Source organism: Baudoinia panamericana, assembly GCF_000338955.1.
Source record: "Baudoinia panamericana UAMH 10762 unplaced genomic scaffold BAUCOscaffold_7, whole genome shotgun sequence".
Lineage (NCBI taxonomy): Eukaryota > Fungi > Ascomycota > Dothideomycetes > Mycosphaerellales > Teratosphaeriaceae > Baudoinia > Baudoinia panamericana.
This window is the reverse complement of record NW_006911263.1, coordinates 990023-1008610: the sequence shown is the minus strand read 5'-3', so window position 1 is coordinate 1008610 and position 18588 is coordinate 990023. Positions and strand designations below refer to the sequence as shown.

The 18588-nt window shown below is 55.1% G+C and overlaps 11 protein-coding genes across 11 annotated transcripts; 6 read left to right on the top strand and 5 right to left on the bottom strand.

Annotated features, from left to right (window-relative positions):
- The first annotated feature begins 110 nt into the window (after positions 1-110).
- BAUCODRAFT_511421 (uncharacterized protein) lies at positions 111-1794 on the top strand. The gene is made up of 3 exons (XM_007679078.1): positions 111-300; positions 357-520; positions 586-1794. Exons 1-3 carry the CDS (start codon positions 264-266, stop codon positions 1747-1749), a joined length of 1365 nt encoding a protein of 454 aa, XP_007677268.1. The 5' UTR covers positions 111-263; the 3' UTR covers positions 1750-1794.
- Positions 1795-2113: 319 nt separating this feature from the next.
- On the bottom strand, positions 2114-3295 carry BAUCODRAFT_511790 (uncharacterized protein). The gene is made up of 3 exons (XM_007679077.1): positions 2766-3295; positions 2464-2706; positions 2114-2406 (listed from the first exon to the last, which is right to left on the bottom strand). Exons 1-3 carry the CDS (start codon positions 3182-3184, stop codon positions 2376-2378), a joined length of 693 nt encoding a protein of 230 aa, XP_007677267.1. The 5' UTR covers positions 3185-3295; the 3' UTR covers positions 2114-2375.
- Positions 3296-4078: 783 nt separating this feature from the next.
- On the bottom strand, positions 4079-5011 carry BAUCODRAFT_148828 (uncharacterized protein; the record flags this gene model as incomplete). Its single annotated transcript, XM_007679076.1, has 1 exon — positions 4079-5011. The coding sequence occupies one exon, from the start codon at positions 5009-5011 to the stop codon at positions 4079-4081; it is 933 nt and encodes a 310-aa protein (XP_007677266.1).
- Positions 5012-5188: 177 nt separating this feature from the next.
- BAUCODRAFT_34750 (uncharacterized protein) lies at positions 5189-6022 on the bottom strand. Its single transcript, XM_007678652.1, has 3 exons — positions 5972-6022; positions 5529-5905; positions 5189-5304 (listed from the first exon to the last, which is right to left on the bottom strand). The coding sequence occupies exons 1-2, from the start codon at positions 5994-5996 to the stop codon at positions 5652-5654; spliced, it is 279 nt and encodes a 92-aa protein (XP_007676842.1). The 5' UTR covers positions 5997-6022; the 3' UTR covers positions 5189-5304; positions 5529-5651.
- On the top strand, positions 6005-6808 carry BAUCODRAFT_123268 (uncharacterized protein; the record flags this gene model as incomplete). The annotated part of the gene is made up of 3 exons (XM_007679075.1): positions 6005-6508; positions 6559-6644; positions 6691-6808. The coding sequence occupies 3 exons, from the start codon at positions 6005-6007 to the stop codon at positions 6806-6808; spliced, it is 708 nt and encodes a 235-aa protein (XP_007677265.1).
- A 207-nt stretch (positions 6809-7015) lies between these two features.
- BAUCODRAFT_123267 (uncharacterized protein) lies at positions 7016-7927 on the top strand (the record flags this gene model as incomplete). Its single annotated transcript, XM_007679074.1, has 1 exon — positions 7016-7927. One exon carries the CDS (start codon positions 7016-7018, stop codon positions 7925-7927), a length of 912 nt encoding a protein of 303 aa, XP_007677264.1.
- Positions 7928-8840: 913 nt separating this feature from the next.
- Positions 8841-11210, bottom strand: BAUCODRAFT_157339 (uncharacterized protein; the record flags this gene model as incomplete). Its single annotated transcript, XM_007679073.1, has 6 exons — positions 8841-9513; positions 9563-9776; positions 9839-9972; positions 10021-10123; positions 10188-11085; positions 11150-11210. The coding sequence occupies 6 exons, from the start codon at positions 11208-11210 to the stop codon at positions 9079-9081; spliced, it is 1845 nt and encodes a 614-aa protein (XP_007677263.1). The 3' UTR covers positions 8841-9078.
- A 454-nt stretch (positions 11211-11664) lies between these two features.
- Positions 11665-13133, top strand: BAUCODRAFT_511620 (uncharacterized protein). Its single transcript, XM_007679072.1, has 3 exons — positions 11665-12503; positions 12564-13034; positions 13125-13133. Exons 1-2 carry the CDS (start codon positions 11822-11824, stop codon positions 12950-12952), a joined length of 1071 nt encoding a protein of 356 aa, XP_007677262.1. The 5' UTR covers positions 11665-11821; the 3' UTR covers positions 12953-13034; positions 13125-13133.
- BAUCODRAFT_512537 (uncharacterized protein) lies at positions 13088-14405 on the bottom strand. The gene is made up of 2 exons (XM_007679071.1): positions 14133-14405; positions 13088-14079 (listed from the first exon to the last, which is right to left on the bottom strand). The coding sequence occupies exon 2, from the start codon at positions 14064-14066 to the stop codon at positions 13224-13226; it is 843 nt and encodes a 280-aa protein (XP_007677261.1). The 5' UTR covers positions 14067-14079; positions 14133-14405; the 3' UTR covers positions 13088-13223.
- Positions 14406-15170: 765 nt separating this feature from the next.
- BAUCODRAFT_511434 (uncharacterized protein) lies at positions 15171-16503 on the top strand. The gene is made up of 3 exons (XM_007679070.1): positions 15171-15615; positions 15689-15866; positions 15925-16503. The coding sequence occupies exons 1-3, from the start codon at positions 15363-15365 to the stop codon at positions 16394-16396; spliced, it is 903 nt and encodes a 300-aa protein (XP_007677260.1). The 5' UTR covers positions 15171-15362; the 3' UTR covers positions 16397-16503.
- A 772-nt stretch (positions 16504-17275) lies between these two features.
- On the top strand, positions 17276-18104 carry BAUCODRAFT_511703 (uncharacterized protein). The gene has a single exon (XM_007679069.1). It carries the CDS (start codon positions 17655-17657, stop codon positions 18081-18083), a length of 429 nt encoding a protein of 142 aa, XP_007677259.1. The 5' UTR covers positions 17276-17654; the 3' UTR covers positions 18084-18104.
- Positions 18105-18588: the final 484 nt, after the last annotated feature.

Below are 18588 nucleotides of genomic sequence, written 5' to 3'. Positions count from 1 at the left end.
TCTGCGCTTGGCGCATGCCGCTCAACGCAGTGTACGCGCTGCTAAACTACAACCGCGTCCGGAGTATAAGTGCTTGCTTGGGAGGAGGCAACACTACGTCCCACCGCTACCGGTCTCTCGTTTGCGCGGTTGACGGCATATGCATGGCCGCAACATGCATCGTCTGCAGACACCATGGACACCTGGCTGAAGGCTGCACACGCTCATGATTGTATCGTCGCAAACAATGTATAGTACTATGGCTGACGTGCACGTACAGCAAAATGTTCATCGGTGGACTCAACTGGGAAACAACAGATGGTACGCTAGCCAACCACGTCGCGAGACTTGGACAGCCATGCTAACGACATGTATAGAATCACTCAAGAATTACTTCTCCCAATTCGGCGAGGTGGTAGAATGTACCGTCATGCGTGACGGTGCCACCGGTCGCTCTCGCGGTTTCGGCTTCCTCACCTTCAAGGATCCGAAAGTCGTCAATACCGTCATGGTCAAAGAGCACACCCTCGACGGCAAACTCGTGCGCCCTACCCATACCGCGTCCCCACAAACTCAAGCCAGACATGCTAACTCGATACTGTCCAGATCGACCCTAAACGCGCCATCCCGCGCGACGAACAAGAACGCACCGCGAAAATCTTCGTCGGCGGCGTAAGTCAGGAAGCGAGTCAAGACGACTTTGCCAACTTCTTCCGCCGCTTCGGCAATGTCCTCGATGCCACCCTGATGATGGACAAAGAGACCGGCCGGCCCCGTGGATTCGGTTTCGTGACCTTTGACAGTGAAGCCGCCGTGGACCGGACCCTGGAGTCCCCCCTCGCCATCTGCGGCAAGAACATCGAAGTCAAGCGCGCCCAGCCTCGGGGCGATATGCGCGAGGACGGCGGTGGTGGCGGCGGAGGCGGACGCGGGGGAAGGTTTGGTCGGCACAACAAACATGACAACTTCTCCGGTGGCGGCGGCGGAGGCGGTGGCGGAGGCGGTGGGAACTTTGGCAACCCGAACCAAATGCCCGTTAGTGCCGGCAATGACGGGACGGGAGGCGCGCAGGGCCAGTTGTCTCCTGCGATGATGGCGGCGTATTGGCAGAGGATGCAGCAGTACTTCAATATGATGCAGCAGAATATGGCGGCCGGGGGGATGGGGGCGATGAACCCGATGATGGCGATGCAGCAGCAGAATCCGGCGATGATGCAAATGATGGCGCAGAGGGGGATGAATCCGGCGATGATGATGCAGCAGATGGGTGGGATGCAAGGAGGGGGTGGTGGTGGTGGTGGTATGGGTGGTAACGGTGGTGGTGGTGGGTCGCCGATGAATGGAGGGGTTGGCGCGCATCCCCCGCTCAACGCGCAGGAGCAGATGATGTTCGAGCAGCGCAAGTACGAGCAGCAGCAGATGCAGCGGATGCAGCAGGGAGGTGGCGTTGGGGTTGGAGGTGGGAACTTCGGCGGCGGCGGTGGAGGAAACGGCCAAACGTGGGAGGGCATGTACGACGACGTGCCTGCCCCAGCGGGGATGCAGGGAGGCGGCGGCGGCAACATGCGTGGTGGGCGCGGTGGCGGGGGGCGAGGCAACCGCATGGGCTCCCAAGGTCCACCGTCATCGATGACTCCACAGCCCACCGGCCAAGCTCCTGCGAACGCGCCCACGGGTCCCAAGAACTCTGGTCGGCCGGGCGGGAATTACCGCGGCGGTGGGAGAGGGGGTCATCGCGGTTTCCATCCGTATGCGAGGGGTGCTGGTTAGGAGCCGCATCGTTCTTCGATTGGTCTGCCTTTCCGTCCGAAGCCCAGGACGGGAAAGGGCGGGCCGTACATGGATTACTAGATGGATCTCTACTTCGCGACATCGGCCTCGGCTTGTGGGCTGGTTGAGGAGGCCTCGAGGGTATGCATGGAGGAGTTGGGAGTTATGTGGGGATGGCGAGGCGGCGTGCGTACTGTGGTTGCGCAGGCCGGGCTGACTGGCTGCGAATAGCCTGAATCGGGCTCGGTATGAGAGCGAGAGTGGTTGGTTGTATGATAGCTCGGGCTATACAGCACCACGAGGTTGCAAAAGTATCCCGAAGCCTGCTTCTGTGTTTCTCCCCCGGACATGTGATCTTGTGACATCCGCGTGCGCGAAACACCAGAAGTTCCGTTGCCGGAAGAGGAACGAAGATCACCACGTTGGAAAGCTAGCATCATAAGCCAAGCAAGCCCGGTTGAAACGCCAGACACTTGTTTGCCCACTTTCCAGCAGCTAGCCACACCCTAAGTCATCGTGAAAGTTCTCGTTCAGGTGAAAGTTTCACACAAGGCTCGTCAGATGCCAGACAATGAAACAGGCACACTCCCCCAATTGTCGGAGACGTCGTCAGAGGCCCAGCCCGGTCAGGCTTTGGGCTTGTGTACCGTGACCCAGCTGCAGAACACGTCAGCACGGCTCCCCATCCACTCGCTTGTACGCCACGTCACTTACACCGGCGGCAGCGACTTCCCCCTCTCCGCATTCCAGCCCATGCTCGAAAACGTCCCGCTCGCCTTACCACTGCCATACTCGATCGTCGTGCCCTTAAGGAACGTCCTGTCACCTTGCTCGTAGACTTCCGTAGCCGCCCAGCCCTTGCACTGCCCACAGTCTTCCGGCTTCTTGATGTCGAGGACATACTCGATCATGGCTTTGACGGTCTTTTGCGTGTCGACTTGGTAGATTTTAAAGTGCCTGTACGAGCGGCTCGTGAGTGGATGGACACGATACGTGTACAGTTTATGGTTACGTACAGCTGCTCGCTCTGATACTTGGGCTTCCAGACGCTTGCAGCTTTGGTGAAGACGTGCAGTAGTAGCGTTTGCATAGGGAACATGTAATTAGTGCCAGGAATGAGCGGAGGCGGCGCACGTGGGTTAGATGGTGGCTTGCTGTTGTCGGTCTTTGATGCTTTCTTGGGCTCTGGCTCTGGCTTGGGCGGTGGTGGCGGGATAGCTGTCTGGCCTGGCGGTGGAGAGGGTTTCTTCTCGGCACGCTTCTCGATCTTGGTAAAGATTCCGCTGATGCCCACCGGGGCTGGGATGTCCTGGATTGGGTGCTGTGGGACTTGCACGAGGCATGGCACAGCCTGGAGGACGACCATGCCGTGTGCTGGCGGAGGTGCGGCGCTGATGTAGCCGGCCTCGGCTCTCCATTGGTAGGGCGCGGACATGACTGTGATAGGTTATTGAAGGAGGTGTACTGAATGGTAATAGAATGCTTTCGGCTGCAGTGGATCAGATAGAGTATGGAAACAAAGTAACGTGAAAGCGAAAGCGTCGAGTACTTATCCCACGTCAGCAACCATACGACCGCCGTATGCCAGTCACTAAGTATAGGCTGGCCTTCCTTTGCTCAGGCCTTACGCGCTCCGCGTGCTTCTGAGCTTGTTGTGTCATGGAACAGCCACATCTGAAACAGCTTGACTGCCCGGCCGGCATGCTCCAGTTATCAAGGCTTGTGCCTGGCTTGTGATCGTGCTCGTCAACCGTAGCTTAGGATATACGTGTCTTTCACGCCAGTGCATGCGGCGGAGCGTGCGTGGGGTTCGGTAGGCTAAGCTGTAGTCACCATAGGTCTGTCGCTCGTCAGCCGAAGTTGTGCTGGTATTGTGCCGCGAACTTTGCCCCTTGACGAGACTTGGAAACACGAAGGCCATCGTGTTCCAGCACTCAGTCTAGATCGGGGGTTTTAGTGAACCGGTGACTGTGGTACTGTGCTTCGGTCCTGGATTCAGCTCGATCTCACATCGGAAGCTTTCGCCATGTGTCAGCGGCAGTCATCAAGCGAGATTCTGAACGATGTGTATCTTGGAAGAGGCCACGATTCACTCTTGGTGATTGTCGTACAGCAGTATCGTAGGCCTGATCGCATTTGCGAGAAGGTGATCAAAGTGGGAGGAAGCTTGTAGCGTGCCAACATGCTATCCAATATCTGTGTTGGTTGGGAGACGGTTCAAGACAGTAAGACTTGGTCCACGATCGGCGCTAAGACCTTCGCTCAGCCTTCCTTGACCGTCCATCAAACATGGCATTGGTCGGAGCGCGCTTGCTCCATCCACATTGTTTCAACTTGACACGCCCCGATGAGGCCGACCCGACGCGTCCAAACTGAACCCCTCAAGCCCATCTTCAACATCCCGGTGACGCCTCGTATGCCTCCGCTCACGCCGTCTACGCTTGTCAGTCTTCTCGCTCACTTCAAGCTCAGCCAAACGCTGTTTCTGCCATCGCGCTCGATCATGCTCACTCTGCTTAAGCTGCTGCTGAGCGTGCTGCATGGCCGCGAAAGGATCGTTGGAAGAAATGCGATTACGCTCGCGGTCTTTCCGCCGCGGGTCTTCGTTGCCCCAGACATCTTTCTCCCGTACACCAGCCTGAGATCTGTCTGCGTTCTGTTCTGCGTTGGCAAGCTTGTTGGAAGCGTACCATGGCTTCGCCATACTGGTTTTGAAGCCGGCTGCGTCGGAGAAGCGCATACCCTGCTGCTCGCCGTCGTTCTGATCGTGATTCGCTCTTCGAGCTACGCCATTACCCTCCTTTCCCTTCTCGGCCTTTGATGTGGCTTTTTGATCCGGCTCAGGTATTAGTTGCAGATGGCCCGCATCATCAAAAAGCGGCGCATCATCGCCTTGCTTCCTCAACGCCACCCGAGCTGTCTTACCCGCTCCGGCGTTCTCACGAGCATGGCGTATGTCTCTATCTGTGTCGTCTTCACCGCGGAGCCGTCTCCGCTTCCTCTCTCGTCCAGTATCCGCGTCGTGGATGCGAGCTGCTTCACGTGACGGTTTTGCATCGCGGACATTCGCATTGTGCACGACAACAGTCGGTGGTGTCTCACCACGCAGTATAGCTATGCGCCTTGCAGCATCTTCCTCCTGCATACGCTGTTCCTCTGCTTCATTCTGCGCCGCGGCTTCGGCCTCATCGCGCCGTACGCGTTCGATACTGGCAGTATTGTAGACATTCCAGCTTTTCTTACCTAACAAATGCAGTACCATGTTTACCGGGTGCAGACAGTGAGCACATGGGATGTGGCTTAGAAAGTGTCAACGGTTTCGCGAAGGTTGGAGAGCGTTGCTCGGGTGGCTTGACAGGTGGCAGGCGGGACGACAAGCTGTTCCAGCCACGCCTTTGAATCCTTGCGTTGATCTACGACTATCACCTTGCACCGAGCGGCAGCTGACAGCAGAGCACGATCTGACCACAACTGGCCGACAGCACCGGCAAAGCAGCGAGGCAGGCCAAGGTCTGCGAGGTAAGGAATGCGACACACTCCACAAGCCTAGTCAAGGTACGTATCCTTGATACGACTCGCGTGCTATTATTACAAGGCTCGTAAGGATCCATCAAGGCTGGGCATTGCTCAGGCAATCGACTCTTCGCTCTCCCGTCTGCCTGCCCACCTATTCTCTCTTCTTAAGCACACCCTTACCATTGTTGTGCGACCACACAGTACCCTTTCGGAAAGCTCACCAATATTGGAGCGTTGCCCGCACTAAGGCGCTCCACCTATAGAGTCTATCGGACAATAACTCTACCGGACCGACCGTATCGCGCGGCACTATCTGCTCGGTAGAAGCTTCGAAACACGCACTACGCTTCATCTTGGCCTAGGGTTGCACGGCAACAAGCACGACCTCATCCGGCCGTCTCCATATGTGCGCGCAATCGCCGCGTCAAGAGCTGCTCTTGCGCAAGTGCATTGCGAATACAGACTCGAGTAGTGCTCGTACGAGCAGGCAAGCTTTCGGCACGAGCAGACGTACCAGTGGGTCTTGACACTCTGGCTACGAACTTAACCAGAGAACGACGATCTGGGTGAATCGTCGTTACCGTACTACCACGCACGACTTCTTCCGAGAACTGGAATACAATTTCACCATAGACACCTGGTAGGCTGTGTGCGACACCCCAGACAATCTGCCGAGTACGTTGTTGAAACCCGCCTTTCGCGTCAGTGTCGGTATCAACATTCACAACCATCTCTCACCATGCCTACATATTTACTCCATGGTTTTCGCTGGCCGAGGCCATTAATCCGCATCCACATCATTCTCCAGAACCTCGACGACGCTGCGGCAGAATGGCTCGTTGCGCCGGAAACCACACGCACAATGTTGCAGAATTTCCACGATCTATACCCGGACCTTATCCAGCATCTACCTAACCTACGCTTCGTGGAGCAATATGATGCGAACGATCTGACTGCAAGTGCTGCTAGCCAGCCTTACGCCTATGTCGCGGATAAGGTTGAAGAGGTGAAACTGGGTGTTTGTGTTGACGATGTTACGACGAAGGGCATTGGGAACGAGCAGTGGAGCGCTATGCTTGAGTTGAGGGATCGGGTCGCGCCGGAGGAGAAGGTTGGGTGGTATGTTGTTGTGTGCGGCGATGAGGAGAGGTGGGCACCGTCTACTATTGGGCAGCTGGAGGCTGGTGTCCGGCAGGGATCCATACAACGGTCTTCTGACGGGCACAGCTACGGTGGTGGCGATGTGCGTTTTATTGTTGAAAGAAGCAACGGCTTGGGCTAACATTGGTGCAGAAAGACGCGCAAACGCCGCCAGAGGAGAAAGAAGAGAAGGGGTTCCGTAAGCTGTTCGGCTCTACGAAGCTTGGAAAGCGCAAGAGGTGAGTCGACAGAAGCGGAATGTTAACAACGCGCTAACGAGAGCAGTCGCACCAACGTTACATCAATGCAGTCTTCCACCTCAACTACCGACCCGCGCAGGTCTAACCAGTCATTTACGGGTGCCGAGGCGCCTCACGTACCGGGCCCGGGCACGGCCGCGTGACAACTACAGCGGCCGGGGGGCGCGCAAACTAATGGCCACGCTACCAATGCTACTACTGTCAATCAGCACGCCACGAATGGCAATGGCCATGCAAACGGCATCAGCAGCCAAGCTACAAGAAGCGCTCCGGGAAGTCGAGGCAGCAGCAGTATCGGCGGTGCAAGCATCGTCTCCGGTCCATCGGTCATCCATGAACAGAAAGCACTAATGGCCGAGCATTTCCCTCAAATTAGCCAAAAGCATCCGCGAAGACAGAACGCGAGCTCCGAAAGGCGATACACGGTTCATGAGTCATCGCCATCTCCGCTGATCGAAGAACGAGATGAGCCGGCTTCTCAGCCGTCGAAGCAGCAAAGGCGCAACTCACTCATCACCACGTCCCACGTTCGAACGTACGCACATTCGCCGAGAGAGGTCAGTCCAGATATGACAAGAACGCACAGTCCCGTGTCCACTCTCCGGAGTCCGCATGCGGTGCGCGCACTGAGCCCTGTGTCTATTCTGCGGAACGAGTGGACAGTGCGCGAGTCCTCGCCTTTACGCAGTGAGATTACCACACCAGCAGAGTCTAGAGGAGCAAGTCCCATCCGCAATAGTGCAGGAAACTTGATGCGGAACGGGAATGCGATTCCTCGTGCAGGACAGACTGCGCAGCGCCAAAGTCAGCATGAAGCAGCACATCACCACAACGCCGCCCTAAGCGCACTTCAAGGCCAGACATCCCAACACTCACCTCCTAGCGAACCCATAGGTCCGCCAAAAGCAGCTGAGGTGAAAAAGTATAACCGCGTCTCGCTGCAAAAGCTGCAGACGCAGGTCTCCCCTCCTTCTCCGCTACCCGTACCTGAAGAGAACGAGGAAGAAGAAGTGGAAGTCATCAGCATGTCGCCCGCAGTGAGGGAGTCGGTGTCTTCTTATCGTCTTTCGCGGTCGAGTTTGGCGAAAGACGGTCGCTCGTCCATGTCGCCGCAGAGCGGGAGCGGAAGTTCGACGAGTTTGATCAGTGGAATGAGTTTAACGGCTGATCCGAGTAAGCGGTATTTTGGGCAGAGGATTGATGCCTCGGATTTGGTGGCGTCGGGGTTGGAGAATGCTGTTGCGAGGTTTGGGCTGGCTTAATGTTGACCGAGATGATAAGGATTTGAATTTCTGGGCAACTGCTCGGAGTCGGTGACGATGGGAAGATACCAGATAATTGAGTCCTAATGCGCGGCTAGATAGGATATAGATGCTGGTCTACGAGGAATCTTGATGCTGACATTGTGTCCTGAGACGGCGTCTGAAGCTGCCAAGACGCCGGGTGAAGTCGTTACTCGGGGAGCAGATCTGCGTCACTTTCGACTGCTTCGAGAGTTTTTGATCGAATACAAGATCAAATAGTTGTTACGAACAGGCATTCCGTCAAGTCAAGATCCTTCGTGTATACGGTGAACATGTGCAAGAAGTCAACGTGCGGGAGCTGCAGTAAGCAACCCATGGTCCTGCCGGAAGAGCGCAATCCTGGCGCTCTCGGAAGTATTACTGACAAATCCATCAGACAAGGCGACGTGGTATGATCAGATTGGCAAACATGGCAGTGTTCCTTATTATTGTTACTGACACCGCACGCACTCTCCCGCAGGTGGGGATGCGGTACGGCCTTCAGGAACATGTACTCCTAGTGAACCTCCGGACGAGGTAACTAATCAACCGCATCGTCACAGGCCAGCACATTCCATCGGTACTCGACTCCATTTCGGAGACTGAGCGTTGCACATGCGAGCCCAAGGTCGAGCGCGATGGCAAGCAATATCCGCCTCAAGGTCCGAAGCCGGGAATGTGAGGGCCGAGGTTGGTTAGCTGATGGGCGTTTGTAGGGGACGCATTTGGTATGCTGAAGGCTGCATTTGGCTTCGGCGGTGCATCTGGCAATGAGGGGAGTAGTGCGAAAGATGAGCTGTAGGTTGTTCACGAGGACGAATGAGTTCTTTCCTTTGGTGGTGTTGATCGCATAAGGGGCAACCTTGATGGTAGCGTCTGCCAACTTCGCCTAATGCATAGACATGCAGCAAAGACGGTTCAACGTACCGTGTGGTCACTGCCGGCTTTCAGCATTGTGGTGACGGCGGTATTGTTGAAGTCCATCCGATACCGAGGATTTCAGTCGTGCCTTCCGTCTTCGGTAAGGTCATCTCCTGGCTCAGATTTTGCTGCTAATAAACTCTGGCGTGTCAGAAGCTAACACAACGCTAACCACACAAAATGAAGCAGCCTCCAAACCGACTGCAATCCTACTTTGGATAGATCTCTGCTGCATCCTCACCTCTGGGCCTCTCATCAGCCCGATCCCTCGGATCCTCCCATTCCACGTGGATTTCATCATGGTCTTTGCTCATCAGCGTGTTCACACCTGACGCATCGCGGCTCCACACCTGGAACTTCAAACCAGTCCCTACGACGGCTTTGATGTCGAAGTCTGCCACATAGTGCTCCTTACCAAGCTTCCACCACTGATAATTCTTGAGGCGCAAGTCCTGCTCACTCAGCGTCAGGGTGAGTTCGCAGGTCTTCGAGACGCCGCTTCCTGGGGCCATAAACCGCGGGATTTGATCTCGCGGTAGCGTCGAGTGGACTATTTTCACTCTCCAGGGCTTTTGCCGGTCCCCAAGAGCAACCTTCCCTCGGAAGTGTTTCATCGATCCGCCGCCTGTTCGAACTAAATCACCCTGTGCGTGTTAAGTATGGCTTCAACAGTTGGTGGATGCTTACGCTTACCTCCTTAATCAGCCAATGGATTTGCTTTTCAGCCCAACGCTTTCCGTCGATATGGTCAATTGTCACAGGTGCACCCTGGTGCTTCTTGGGATCGTACCGTTCCCTGCACAAAACCCCATAGCTCAGCGGGCAACGGCGCTCGTCCAGAATATCGATACCACTTATTAAAGGCTGCACCCTAGCAAGTACAAGGCCTTTTACGACTGCGAGTTGCCTTGTCAAGATCAGCAAATTGGCGCATATAACAGGGAAGACAAGCGTCCACGGTGTACTCACGGCTCCTCAGCCGTAATGATGCCCAATCCTTCCGCATTCGTATGCCCACCACCACCACCTGACGCAAACCGCTTCTCAAGAGCTTTTCTAACGTAAGGCGAGCTCCCAAGACCACCGGACAGGACCAGACCACACTGCAGGTCGCGTCAACGATGCCCAACGCGTCGGACTACGTGACTTACAATGGATTCCCCAGGATGCGTGTCCCGAACTCTGTTCAATTGCTTGTCTATGACGTCGCTGATCTTTCGGATCTGCTCATCAAACAGCCCTTCCATCTCGGTCCTTGGCACTCTGGGTCAGTCAAACCATACTGGCAGAGATTCTGATTCTGGAAGTCGTTACCTACCGCTCAACAACAAGCTTGGAGTCTTTGATTCCAGCACTCGGGTAGTCTCGTCCTGGCGGGAAGTCGGGTATCGGAAGCAACAGGAAAGGCCGCGTCGAGCCGCCTCCTATGCTTCGCTTGAACTCTTCATACCGATCAAGCATCATCATGTGGGCTGTAGATTCGATACCGTTCGGGAGCATTGGCTCCACTTGTTGCAATCGAGTCTTGAGCTTCTCAAGGAACTTAAAGTCTATGAGACTACCACCGGCAGCCTGACCTTCATTGGTCGTGAGAGGCTCCATGTGAGTGCGCTGGCGTTCTATGGACTTTACCTTCAATACATTGACGTCAGACGTGCCGCCACCAGCATCGCAGACGAGGAAGACATCTCCGGCCTGCATCTGCTGCTTGCAGGCCGACACGGCGGCTGCTTCAGCCTCGGTCAAGGTGATCTCCATCCGATGGTTGGCTGACTGGCCCCAACCCGCGTCACGAATGAGGCGCTCGATGTCCGCAAGCATGTTTGCATGCTTCCAAGTCGTAGGCACGGAGAAGACAAACTCGACCTTCTTGCTGCTAAAGCGGTGGTCCTGATCCTCGAATTGCCGGATCACATAGCCGTATAAGCTTCGAAGGTAATCCCGAAACCAGGTTCTGGCGCCTGTGTGGTACTCTGGATGTTCGATGCACTCCGGATACCGCGGGTCGAGGAGCAGCTTGAAGTTCTCGTTGATCTCTAGCGTGTCGTCGGTGGGGTCACAATGGAAGCCCCAGGTGGTTAAGCCGCCCGTCGTCTCATCGTAACCCACCGCTGTCTTCACCTTCACTGCGTAGGGTGAGCCGAATGCACCCTCCCATCTCTGGATCGCTTTCGGATCGTGCCAGTCCGAACCTTGAGACTTGCTGTATGCCACGGCTGAGGATATACGTTGGCTCGATGTACGTGTTTCACACGTCAAACAGGGTTACGGACTGCTTACCAGTGCATGTCATACCAAAATCAACACCCACAATGACATCTGGTCTCCAATCACTAGGCATTTTAGATGAACTTTCTCCCTGAGCACTGCTACGGGAAAATGGCAACACTCATTGCGCACACATCACCAGCAAGAGGAACGGAAGGTCATATAGGGGTTGCCGCGGTCCCACGCGCTGCTATCCAGAAACCCTGGATTGCTGAGGAGCAGACACCCAGAAGCCTGGGGTTCACCGGCCCAGACTGCCTCAGCCTGATGCCTCATAGCACCTGCAGGGGTGGCACCACCTCGGTTAGCACGAGCTGGTCCCAACGGCACATGAGTGGCTGCCAGCCGTTCAAAGGCAAACGCCTGTAAGGGCTCAGACCTGACCATGTCCCTAGAAGTCCTGCACTTCTGGCAAACTCCCCTCCTTTTGGGAATCGGACCACGCACAGCCTGATCGACTCCCCGAGACTCACTGCTCCCACACCTTCCCACTTTCCCAGCTAAAAGCCGCCCTCTCCCAGGCCAGCCAGCGCCTCCGGCGTCTTGTCAAGGTTCAAAGCTTTGGTTAGGCCTTCGATTGATCGTGGACAAGCTAAAGCACTTGCCCCAATCTCTACTTCGACCGACTACTCTACCAGCACGATCATTCTGAGTACTAGCTCTACTTCGGAAGCTCTTCCTCAAATGTCCGACACCATACCCAATGTTCAGGGAGCGGCACCTGTGTCCTCCACGTCCACCCTGACTTCGACGTCTGTCGCATCCTCATCAAATGCAACCCACAGTGGGTCGTCGAGCGGAAGCGGAGTTACGACGGGCGCCCTTGCTGGTGGGATTGTCGGGGCCGCTCTTGGTGCCGCCGTATTGACCTTCCTTCTGACCAGCCTAATCTGGTTGAACAGAACGAAGTCCCTAGAAAAATCTTACAGGCGAAGTCATCGAGCAGAAAGAACACTACCAAGAGCCCTGGGCGAGAAATCCAACTCGCCAGAAGATCCCAACCAGCCGAGTTGGGAGTTCTTCCTCCCGCAGCCCGCCGATGACGAGACTGTTCGCAGTGCTGTCAAGGCTCTGTTCGACGAAGCAATGCTACACGTGGAGAACTTTTACTCTCGCCGAACTGCTCACCTTTCACCAGAAATGGTTGACCATCTCGCGCTGATGCAGACTGCCTCGCCGGAGCTGTCTGGCCCCGCTCTCATGTCCAAGCCACGGTCGGCCTGGCCAGGGATAAAGCACTGCCTTGCCTATATGCTTGCTGAAGCGGTTGACCCCACAAGCTCTCCGGCAGTCTCGCTGCTTCCGCTGGGGTGGACGTTGGCCGCAGGCAATGAGGATGATCCAATCTCGAAGTCAAGGGTAGCTGGTACGCTCGTGACCAGTCATTATGTCGCGTCACTTTCTCATCTGACTGACAAGTGCACAGCGAAGCAACAAGCCATTAGCAAGTGGAGACAGCTTACAGCGTTCCTGCACCCACAGCCCTACAACGAGCGAGCCTTCTCCACGTGGCGCGATAAAGCCATCATTGCGCATGCTGAGCGCTTCGAGGCTGCATTCAGGCCGTGGCAAGCTGATATGCAGCCTAGTGCCCACGAGGATGTTCTGCACATCATGCGAAGTGCAGCTGACGTCGCTGTCCTTCTGTTCTCGCAGCCATCCGGCTATGTCTTCCGATGGCAAGCCGTCTCTGGTCAGTCAGGCTCGAACGCGAATATCGTCGTAATCCCAGACTTCATCAAAGTCACAGACGAGTCCGGAATGTCACTCTCTGTTCCCCAAACCATGGTAAAGATGGTAGCAGAGCGGATCTGACACGTTGACATAACCTGGGTGAGTCCGGAAACGGACTAGCAGACGGTAGCAGTTCTACAAACCAAATTCACCTCTCGTAGCTGTAAGCAATGCCTCGTTCTTCGCCATTCAAGCTTCACGTGTTTCATTGAGAAAATATTGCATTCAATAACAATAATTGGTGAATGCTCAGTACGGTCTGGGTGCGCTCAATGTACGCTACGCCGCTATCCAACTGAGTTTTGACCAGACTATGGCAGAAAACTCGACCTTACGTGGATGACCTGGTCGCTTAACCCTCGGCTTGTCGCTGCAACCACGCTTGATTTCGTGCTTTGCCTCTCAACAGTGGTCCGGTGCTCGGTTCTTCAGGTGGAACAGCTAGCAGAAGCATCTCTCGAGGTTTGTCTGTCCGCAATGGTGGGTCAAACAGTGATGTGGGCGGGTGTTCAAGAGTTGAGCAAGCATCCACGGGCGAACCTGCGAAAAGTGAAGGTGTCTCCGAGTAACCTTCTGCAGGTGCTGTTGTCTCACTCATGGTTGTCGAGCTGAAAGATGCCATGCTTGCTCGTTGGCGAAGACGACTGTTCCTGAGTCTACTTTTGTGCAGGAAGTCGGTCTCATCGTATGCGGGAGGAGGTCCGTTCTGGGAGATCGCTACGATTTCGGGTAGTATATACCGGCTACCTTCCTTACCGCTCAAAAGACCGATAGCGGCGTTGAGGTTCGAATTCGCGAATTCCAATTTTTGCAGACTCACAGGGAGCCGAGCTGAGTCTTGAAATACGAACTGTAGGCGGGTACGCAGGCTTACACGGCCAGCCTTCTTCCCTCCAGACACTTCCAAATCTGCGCGAGCAGCTTCGACCAGTTTTGCGACCGAAGCAATAGCTCGTTCGGCAGGTTGCAACGCGTCTTCGACCAGTGACTTTTCTATGGAGCTCAGTAGATGCGACTTTTGGTGGAGTAGAGTTTTCGCCTGCGCGAGCCTTGTAGTCATCCGCGAGGTAATCTCCAGAATGTCTCGGGCTTCCTGATCGACGGCGATGACCTCGAAGATCTTCTCTGTGACGCGAAGGGAGGCTTGCAAGGCCGTTGATAGGGCGGTAAGCTCGCCGATGACTGTCACTGGCATCGTGCTGGCGACTCTCAGGGCTCAGTTGAATGTCAGGCGACAGTCCGTCAATCAGTATGAACCAACTTTCTGCACTTAGAACATTACCCATAAGTCAACGGGTTAGTTTGTCCCGAGGTCTAGTAGCCAAAGCATAGGCGTAGATATCCCTGCCTTAAGGTGGGCAGAGCCATGGACTAGGGTAGATTTGCCTCGGAACGATCGTTGTTGTTGATGCACCGTGCGCATAGATGGGTGAGTATGTCACCCAGAACGGTCACTGCGTTAGAACCGAGTTCCCCTAGCATGCAAGGCTTGGTGGCGTGATGTCAAGTCGACATGGCCGAGAAGGCAATGTCGACGCCTTGAGGCCCAAGCTTCACAAGCTCTACATGCAAGCTTCAAGTCTCGCCATGAACGGCTTTGCAAATTATTGACCACTGTGATACTGCTTACAGGGCCCAACGCTACATCAGCAAGGTTACGGCGCTAGACTAGGCGATGAGCAGCCTCTTGCTGCGCTCCGGATGATCACAACCGGGCCGTCCAATGATGCTGCGAAGATATGTCCCTCCAATCTTCGCAGCCTGATAGCATCGGCTAGGGCGCAGTCAGGCCTGTCCACAGAACGGCGGCTTGTTTGTGGACGAAAATCGGAGCGGTACAGATGCAGCTCCAGATCTCGCAAACTGACGCCTATCCAAAAACTCTCAAAAGACACGAGCGGCGACTGCGAGCGTATGATGTATCTGTATCTCTGCAGCAGCATACCCTCAAGCCCACACTATGCGTTCTCAGACTGTCAAGCACCTAGCCAAGCTTACAGCGGCCTATGGCCATCAGCCGATCCGCCTGGCTGTATGGCCGGATCTGGCAGGGAATGTGATATGGCTGTCGAGGCTGCAGCGGGGCTTAGAGCTGTCCTCCCCTAGTTCGCGAGTAGAAGCCTTGCTTCTTCACCGGTGCAATTTCTTCTGGCCTCTCAATTGCCTTCATAGACGCCATCAGGTGTAACCGGCCAGGGAGCATAGTTCCAGTGGCGTGATGTCGCATGGCAAACTTCGGCAACTTTGCACAAAGAGAGCGCTCGCCCGTATAGGTGACAAGGTAGCGGAGAGCAGTACCCGTCTGTGCTGCTAATGAGCATACTGACGATGAATATCGAGCCAACCTTCCACATGTGTAGAGAAACGCGAGCCGCGAGCCTCTCATGTCTGATGGCGGGGGTCGATCCTATATAATGGAGGGTCAGGTTCGCTCGCACAGCGGTGAGCCTTGCGCCTTCCACATTATACCAAGCAAAAGCGCATCTAAAGAATGGCGAAGATTCTACGCGTTGCATTTGCGGAGCTGGCGCTTGCCCATATTGCTCGATCATACCTTATCCCTTTGGCTTCGCACACCGCATTCATTGAGGATGCACCTGATGTTGATGGCTGGACTCCACGACCAACACAGGCGCCTTATGCCCAATATTTCGAACTAAGCGATCACCGCAATCTCTTGGCCCGACAAGCTGGTCTCGCAACTTGCGGTTACCTTGCCGGAAATGCGTCGCTTCCCATCACCTGTACGTGGTTAAACAGGCACGAGCCTCACTTATTGGGCTGAACATTGCTAACACTCCTGGGTTCACTCTGTAGGTGACGCTGGTTACGGGTGTGGCTACAACTCGCCAGTTCCATACGGCCCGATATGCTGTTCCACTAACGCAGCTGGAAACTTCGTTTCCAATTGCCCATACCCATCGTCGTGTGTTGACTATGCAAATCCACTCAACACCTTTTTAGTTGAAACCACGTCCAATGGCCAGCTTTGGTGGTAAGTAGATACAAGCTTGACTGTACAAATGGTGTGTAACACAGCGTTAACTTCTCAGTCCCTCGTCACTTCCGTACTGCTCAACAGCTTATGAGCCCATGGCCACCACCTACTTCCTCTACTGGTGCGCATCGGCTTCTGGCGCAGCAGCATTAACAATTCTTCCGTCTACCACTGCCGTCGCTACGGGCCATCCAACATCTCTTAGCTCACCACGAAGCTCGACGGTTGTGTCAAGCACTTCATCGACTCCTATTGTCCGGTCAAGCACGACGTTGTCCATAACCAGTTCGTCAAGCCCAGTAGTGGTCCTGCCATCGTCCTCTCATGGGACGTCTCCAACGCCGCCGCCGACGCCGACGCCGACGCCAAATCCGACTAATGCAGGTGCTATCGCTGGTGGTGTGGTTGGTGGAGTCGCTGCAGTCGGCATTATTGCTGCTATCGCTGTGGTCGCCTTCTTAAAGAAGAAGAAGAAGAACGAACGTGAGAAAGCTAATGTGCCTGAGGTCAGCCAAGCCAATATCTAATCCTTTCCTAATTGGCTGGTGAAAGCTGGGCAGCTGGTGCACGTTGACCAATTTGGCTACTGCTCAGCAACGCATCGCGAGAGAAAGGCAACGAGTTCTGCTTACACCTGAACACTATCACAATGCTAGTAAACAGGTATGAGAGTGAACTCATGCATTCTCCCTCAAATTCGGCGAGAAGGCAAACCGGTATATCTGATCGCGAAATGTATGCTACCGGGGTCGGACCACAAGGAAGATTATTATCCGTTCCGGCGGCGGAATGCGCCTGGCGGATGAGCCGTGAGCACCGTTAGGGTAATAATTTTCTTCATGCCCAGGCCCGATGAGCGGTCCTGGACAAGATCGTTGCCCTGCTCCATCAGTAGATGAAGGGCTGTCATTGCACAATGTGCCATATTGCTGGAGAGGATGTAGCGTAATCGTCGCGTGACTGGCCTTACATGAACTTAGGTCCGCGCCGTAGGGCCTAAGCTTTCCAAGCCCGCTGACAAACTTCATGGGGTTCTCGATCCTGGACTACTTCTATCTCAATTAGAGAGGCTTCTCTACAATCACCCATTGACCAGATGTGGTCTCAAACGGCTCTACACGGATCAAGCAAAGCGCAAGACCGATTTGGCGGTCCTTGACCTGCAATCGGCGCATGAATCTTTCCCACCATGCCCTTCACGCAGTAGAGACGCCCTCGCAAGTGCGCAACCCCAGGGCATCCTTTCTTTTGCGGCGGTCGCCGACCGGTAACTCCTTAGAGCGTCCGTGTCACATGCGCTCGGACATTACCGAGCTGAACTTTCTAAGGCTTAATCTAATCTGGAGTAGTGCTCGTCTGAGTCTAACTGATAGGGTTAGTTTTAGCTGCACGAGGCTTGGAGCTCCTCAAAGCCAGCCAGTCCCTTAGCTCCAACCCCTTCACCGGTCAAGCCACAAGTCACTGATATTGCAGTGGTCTGAGTCGAAAAACGCTTCTAGGCCCGAATGTGCGGCCTCAGACCCGCGCACATACGCTCAGAGCAGCGAGCAACAGAAGAGTGCTGAAAACAGTTTGGGATGCCCTAGGATCATGCTAATGAGCCTTCTTGAGCTAGCATCTGGCGTCGTCGTTGTGAATATGAGCAGCACCGTATTTCATGAGGTAGCTTCAAGCCTTGGTCTCTCCGGCACTTAGTACCCTTCAAGTCTCTATAAGTTGTTCGACGGCATTGTACTCTTGCAGTTGCGGAAGGACTTTGGAATAGCCAACAGAACGTCCATCGAGATGGCGCTGCGTATAGCTATCGCACAAGTAGCACTTACACACGTGGCTCGCTCGTATTTCGTTGCCCTCCCTGATCCCACCGCATTCGCTGCGGATGAGCCTGACTTTAACGGCTGGACACCATTACCAACACAAGCGCCCTTCGCAGAGGAAGGCGGGCTAATCGACCGTTTCGAGCTCTTCGGCCGCCAGATTGCTGCCCAGACATGTGGCTATGTAAACGGCAATGGCTCTCGTCCGGTCACCTGCGCAGTCGGTTATGGCTGTGGGTACGACACTTCATACAACTATGGACCAGTCTGTTGTCCTACCAACTCCGCCGGCAGCTTCACCACGTACTGTCCGCCAGCGACGGCGTGTATTGATTATGCCAACCCAGCGAATACCTATTACGTAGCGACGCTTTTCAGCAGCGAGCTGTGGTGGTAAGGCAAGGCTCTACAAGCGTGCTGCAATGATGTGCTGATCGCTCAATAGTCCGTCGTCTGCGCCATACTGCACCACGCTTTACGAGATCGGAGCATCTACGTATTCAGCCTACGGCTGCGCTACAGCGCTCGTCAATCTGCAGTTGACTGCGTACGGAAGCCCGACAGGTGTCAGCCTCACCCCGGCAGTAACGCCGGCTTCCACGACCAGCCGTTCGACGACGCCGACGGCATCATCAACCTCGTCAACGACCACTCCAGCTGCATCCTCAACGCGCCCATCAACAACAGCGTCTAGCCTGTCAACGAACACTCCAGCCATGTCTACCATGCGTCCATCTTCAACGCCATCGTCGACTACCACCCCGGTCACGCCAAGTACGACCACTCAGTCTGCGGTCAGCTTACCGACAACGACTTCCACGAGTTCGTACAACGGTGTGTTTGGCGTAGCAGTACCAACCACTTCGTCCCCTGTCCCGCCGACTTCGACCTCGAATTCTGCT

Bases quoted from the DNA above. Each gene is read 5' to 3' on its own strand.
- BAUCODRAFT_512537 (XM_007679071.1), bottom strand. From the start codon at position 14,066: ATGCCAGTGACAGTCATCGGCGAGCTTACCGCCCTATCAACGGCCTTG.
- BAUCODRAFT_511790 (XM_007679077.1), bottom strand. From the start codon at position 3,184: ATGTCCGCGCCCTACCAATGGAGAGCCGAGGCCGGCTACATCAGCGCC. The intron at 2,707-2,765 runs GTACGTAACCAT...CCGCTCGTACAG, and splicing joins AAGTATCAGAGCGAGCAGCT to GCACTTTAAAATCTACCAAG. The intron at 2,407-2,463 runs GTAAGTGACGTG...CGTGTTCTGCAG, and splicing joins GGGAAGTCGCTGCCGCCGGT to CTGGGTCACGGTACACAAGC.
- BAUCODRAFT_511434 (XM_007679070.1), top strand. From the start codon at position 15,363: ATGGCGAAGATTCTACGCGTTGCATTTGCGGAGCTGGCGCTTGCCCAT. The intron at 15,616-15,688 runs GTACGTGGTTAA...TTCACTCTGTAG, and splicing joins TGCGTCGCTTCCCATCACCT to GTGACGCTGGTTACGGGTGT. The intron at 15,867-15,924 runs GTAAGTAGATAC...TTAACTTCTCAG, and splicing joins TCCAATGGCCAGCTTTGGTG to TCCCTCGTCACTTCCGTACT.
- BAUCODRAFT_511421 (XM_007679078.1), top strand. From the start codon at position 264: ATGTTCATCGGTGGACTCAACTGGGAAACAACAGATG. The intron at 301-356 runs GTACGCTAGCCA...CGACATGTATAG, and splicing joins CAACTGGGAAACAACAGATG to AATCACTCAAGAATTACTTC. The intron at 521-585 runs GTGCGCCCTACC...GATACTGTCCAG, and splicing joins ACACCCTCGACGGCAAACTC to ATCGACCCTAAACGCGCCAT.
- BAUCODRAFT_511703 (XM_007679069.1), top strand. From the start codon at position 17,655: ATGGCGCTGCGTATAGCTATCGCACAAGTAGCACTTACACACGTGGCT.
- BAUCODRAFT_34750 (XM_007678652.1), bottom strand. From the start codon at position 5,996: ATGGTTGTGAATGTTGATACCGACA. The intron at 5,906-5,971 runs CTGACGCGAAAG...CACACAGCCTAC, and splicing joins TGTGAATGTTGATACCGACA to CAGGTGTCTATGGTGAAATT.
- BAUCODRAFT_511620 (XM_007679072.1), top strand. From the start codon at position 11,822: ATGTCCGACACCATACCCAATGTTCAGGGAGCGGCACCTGTGTCCTCC. The intron at 12,504-12,563 runs GTACGCTCGTGA...ACAAGTGCACAG, and splicing joins CTCGAAGTCAAGGGTAGCTG to CGAAGCAACAAGCCATTAGC.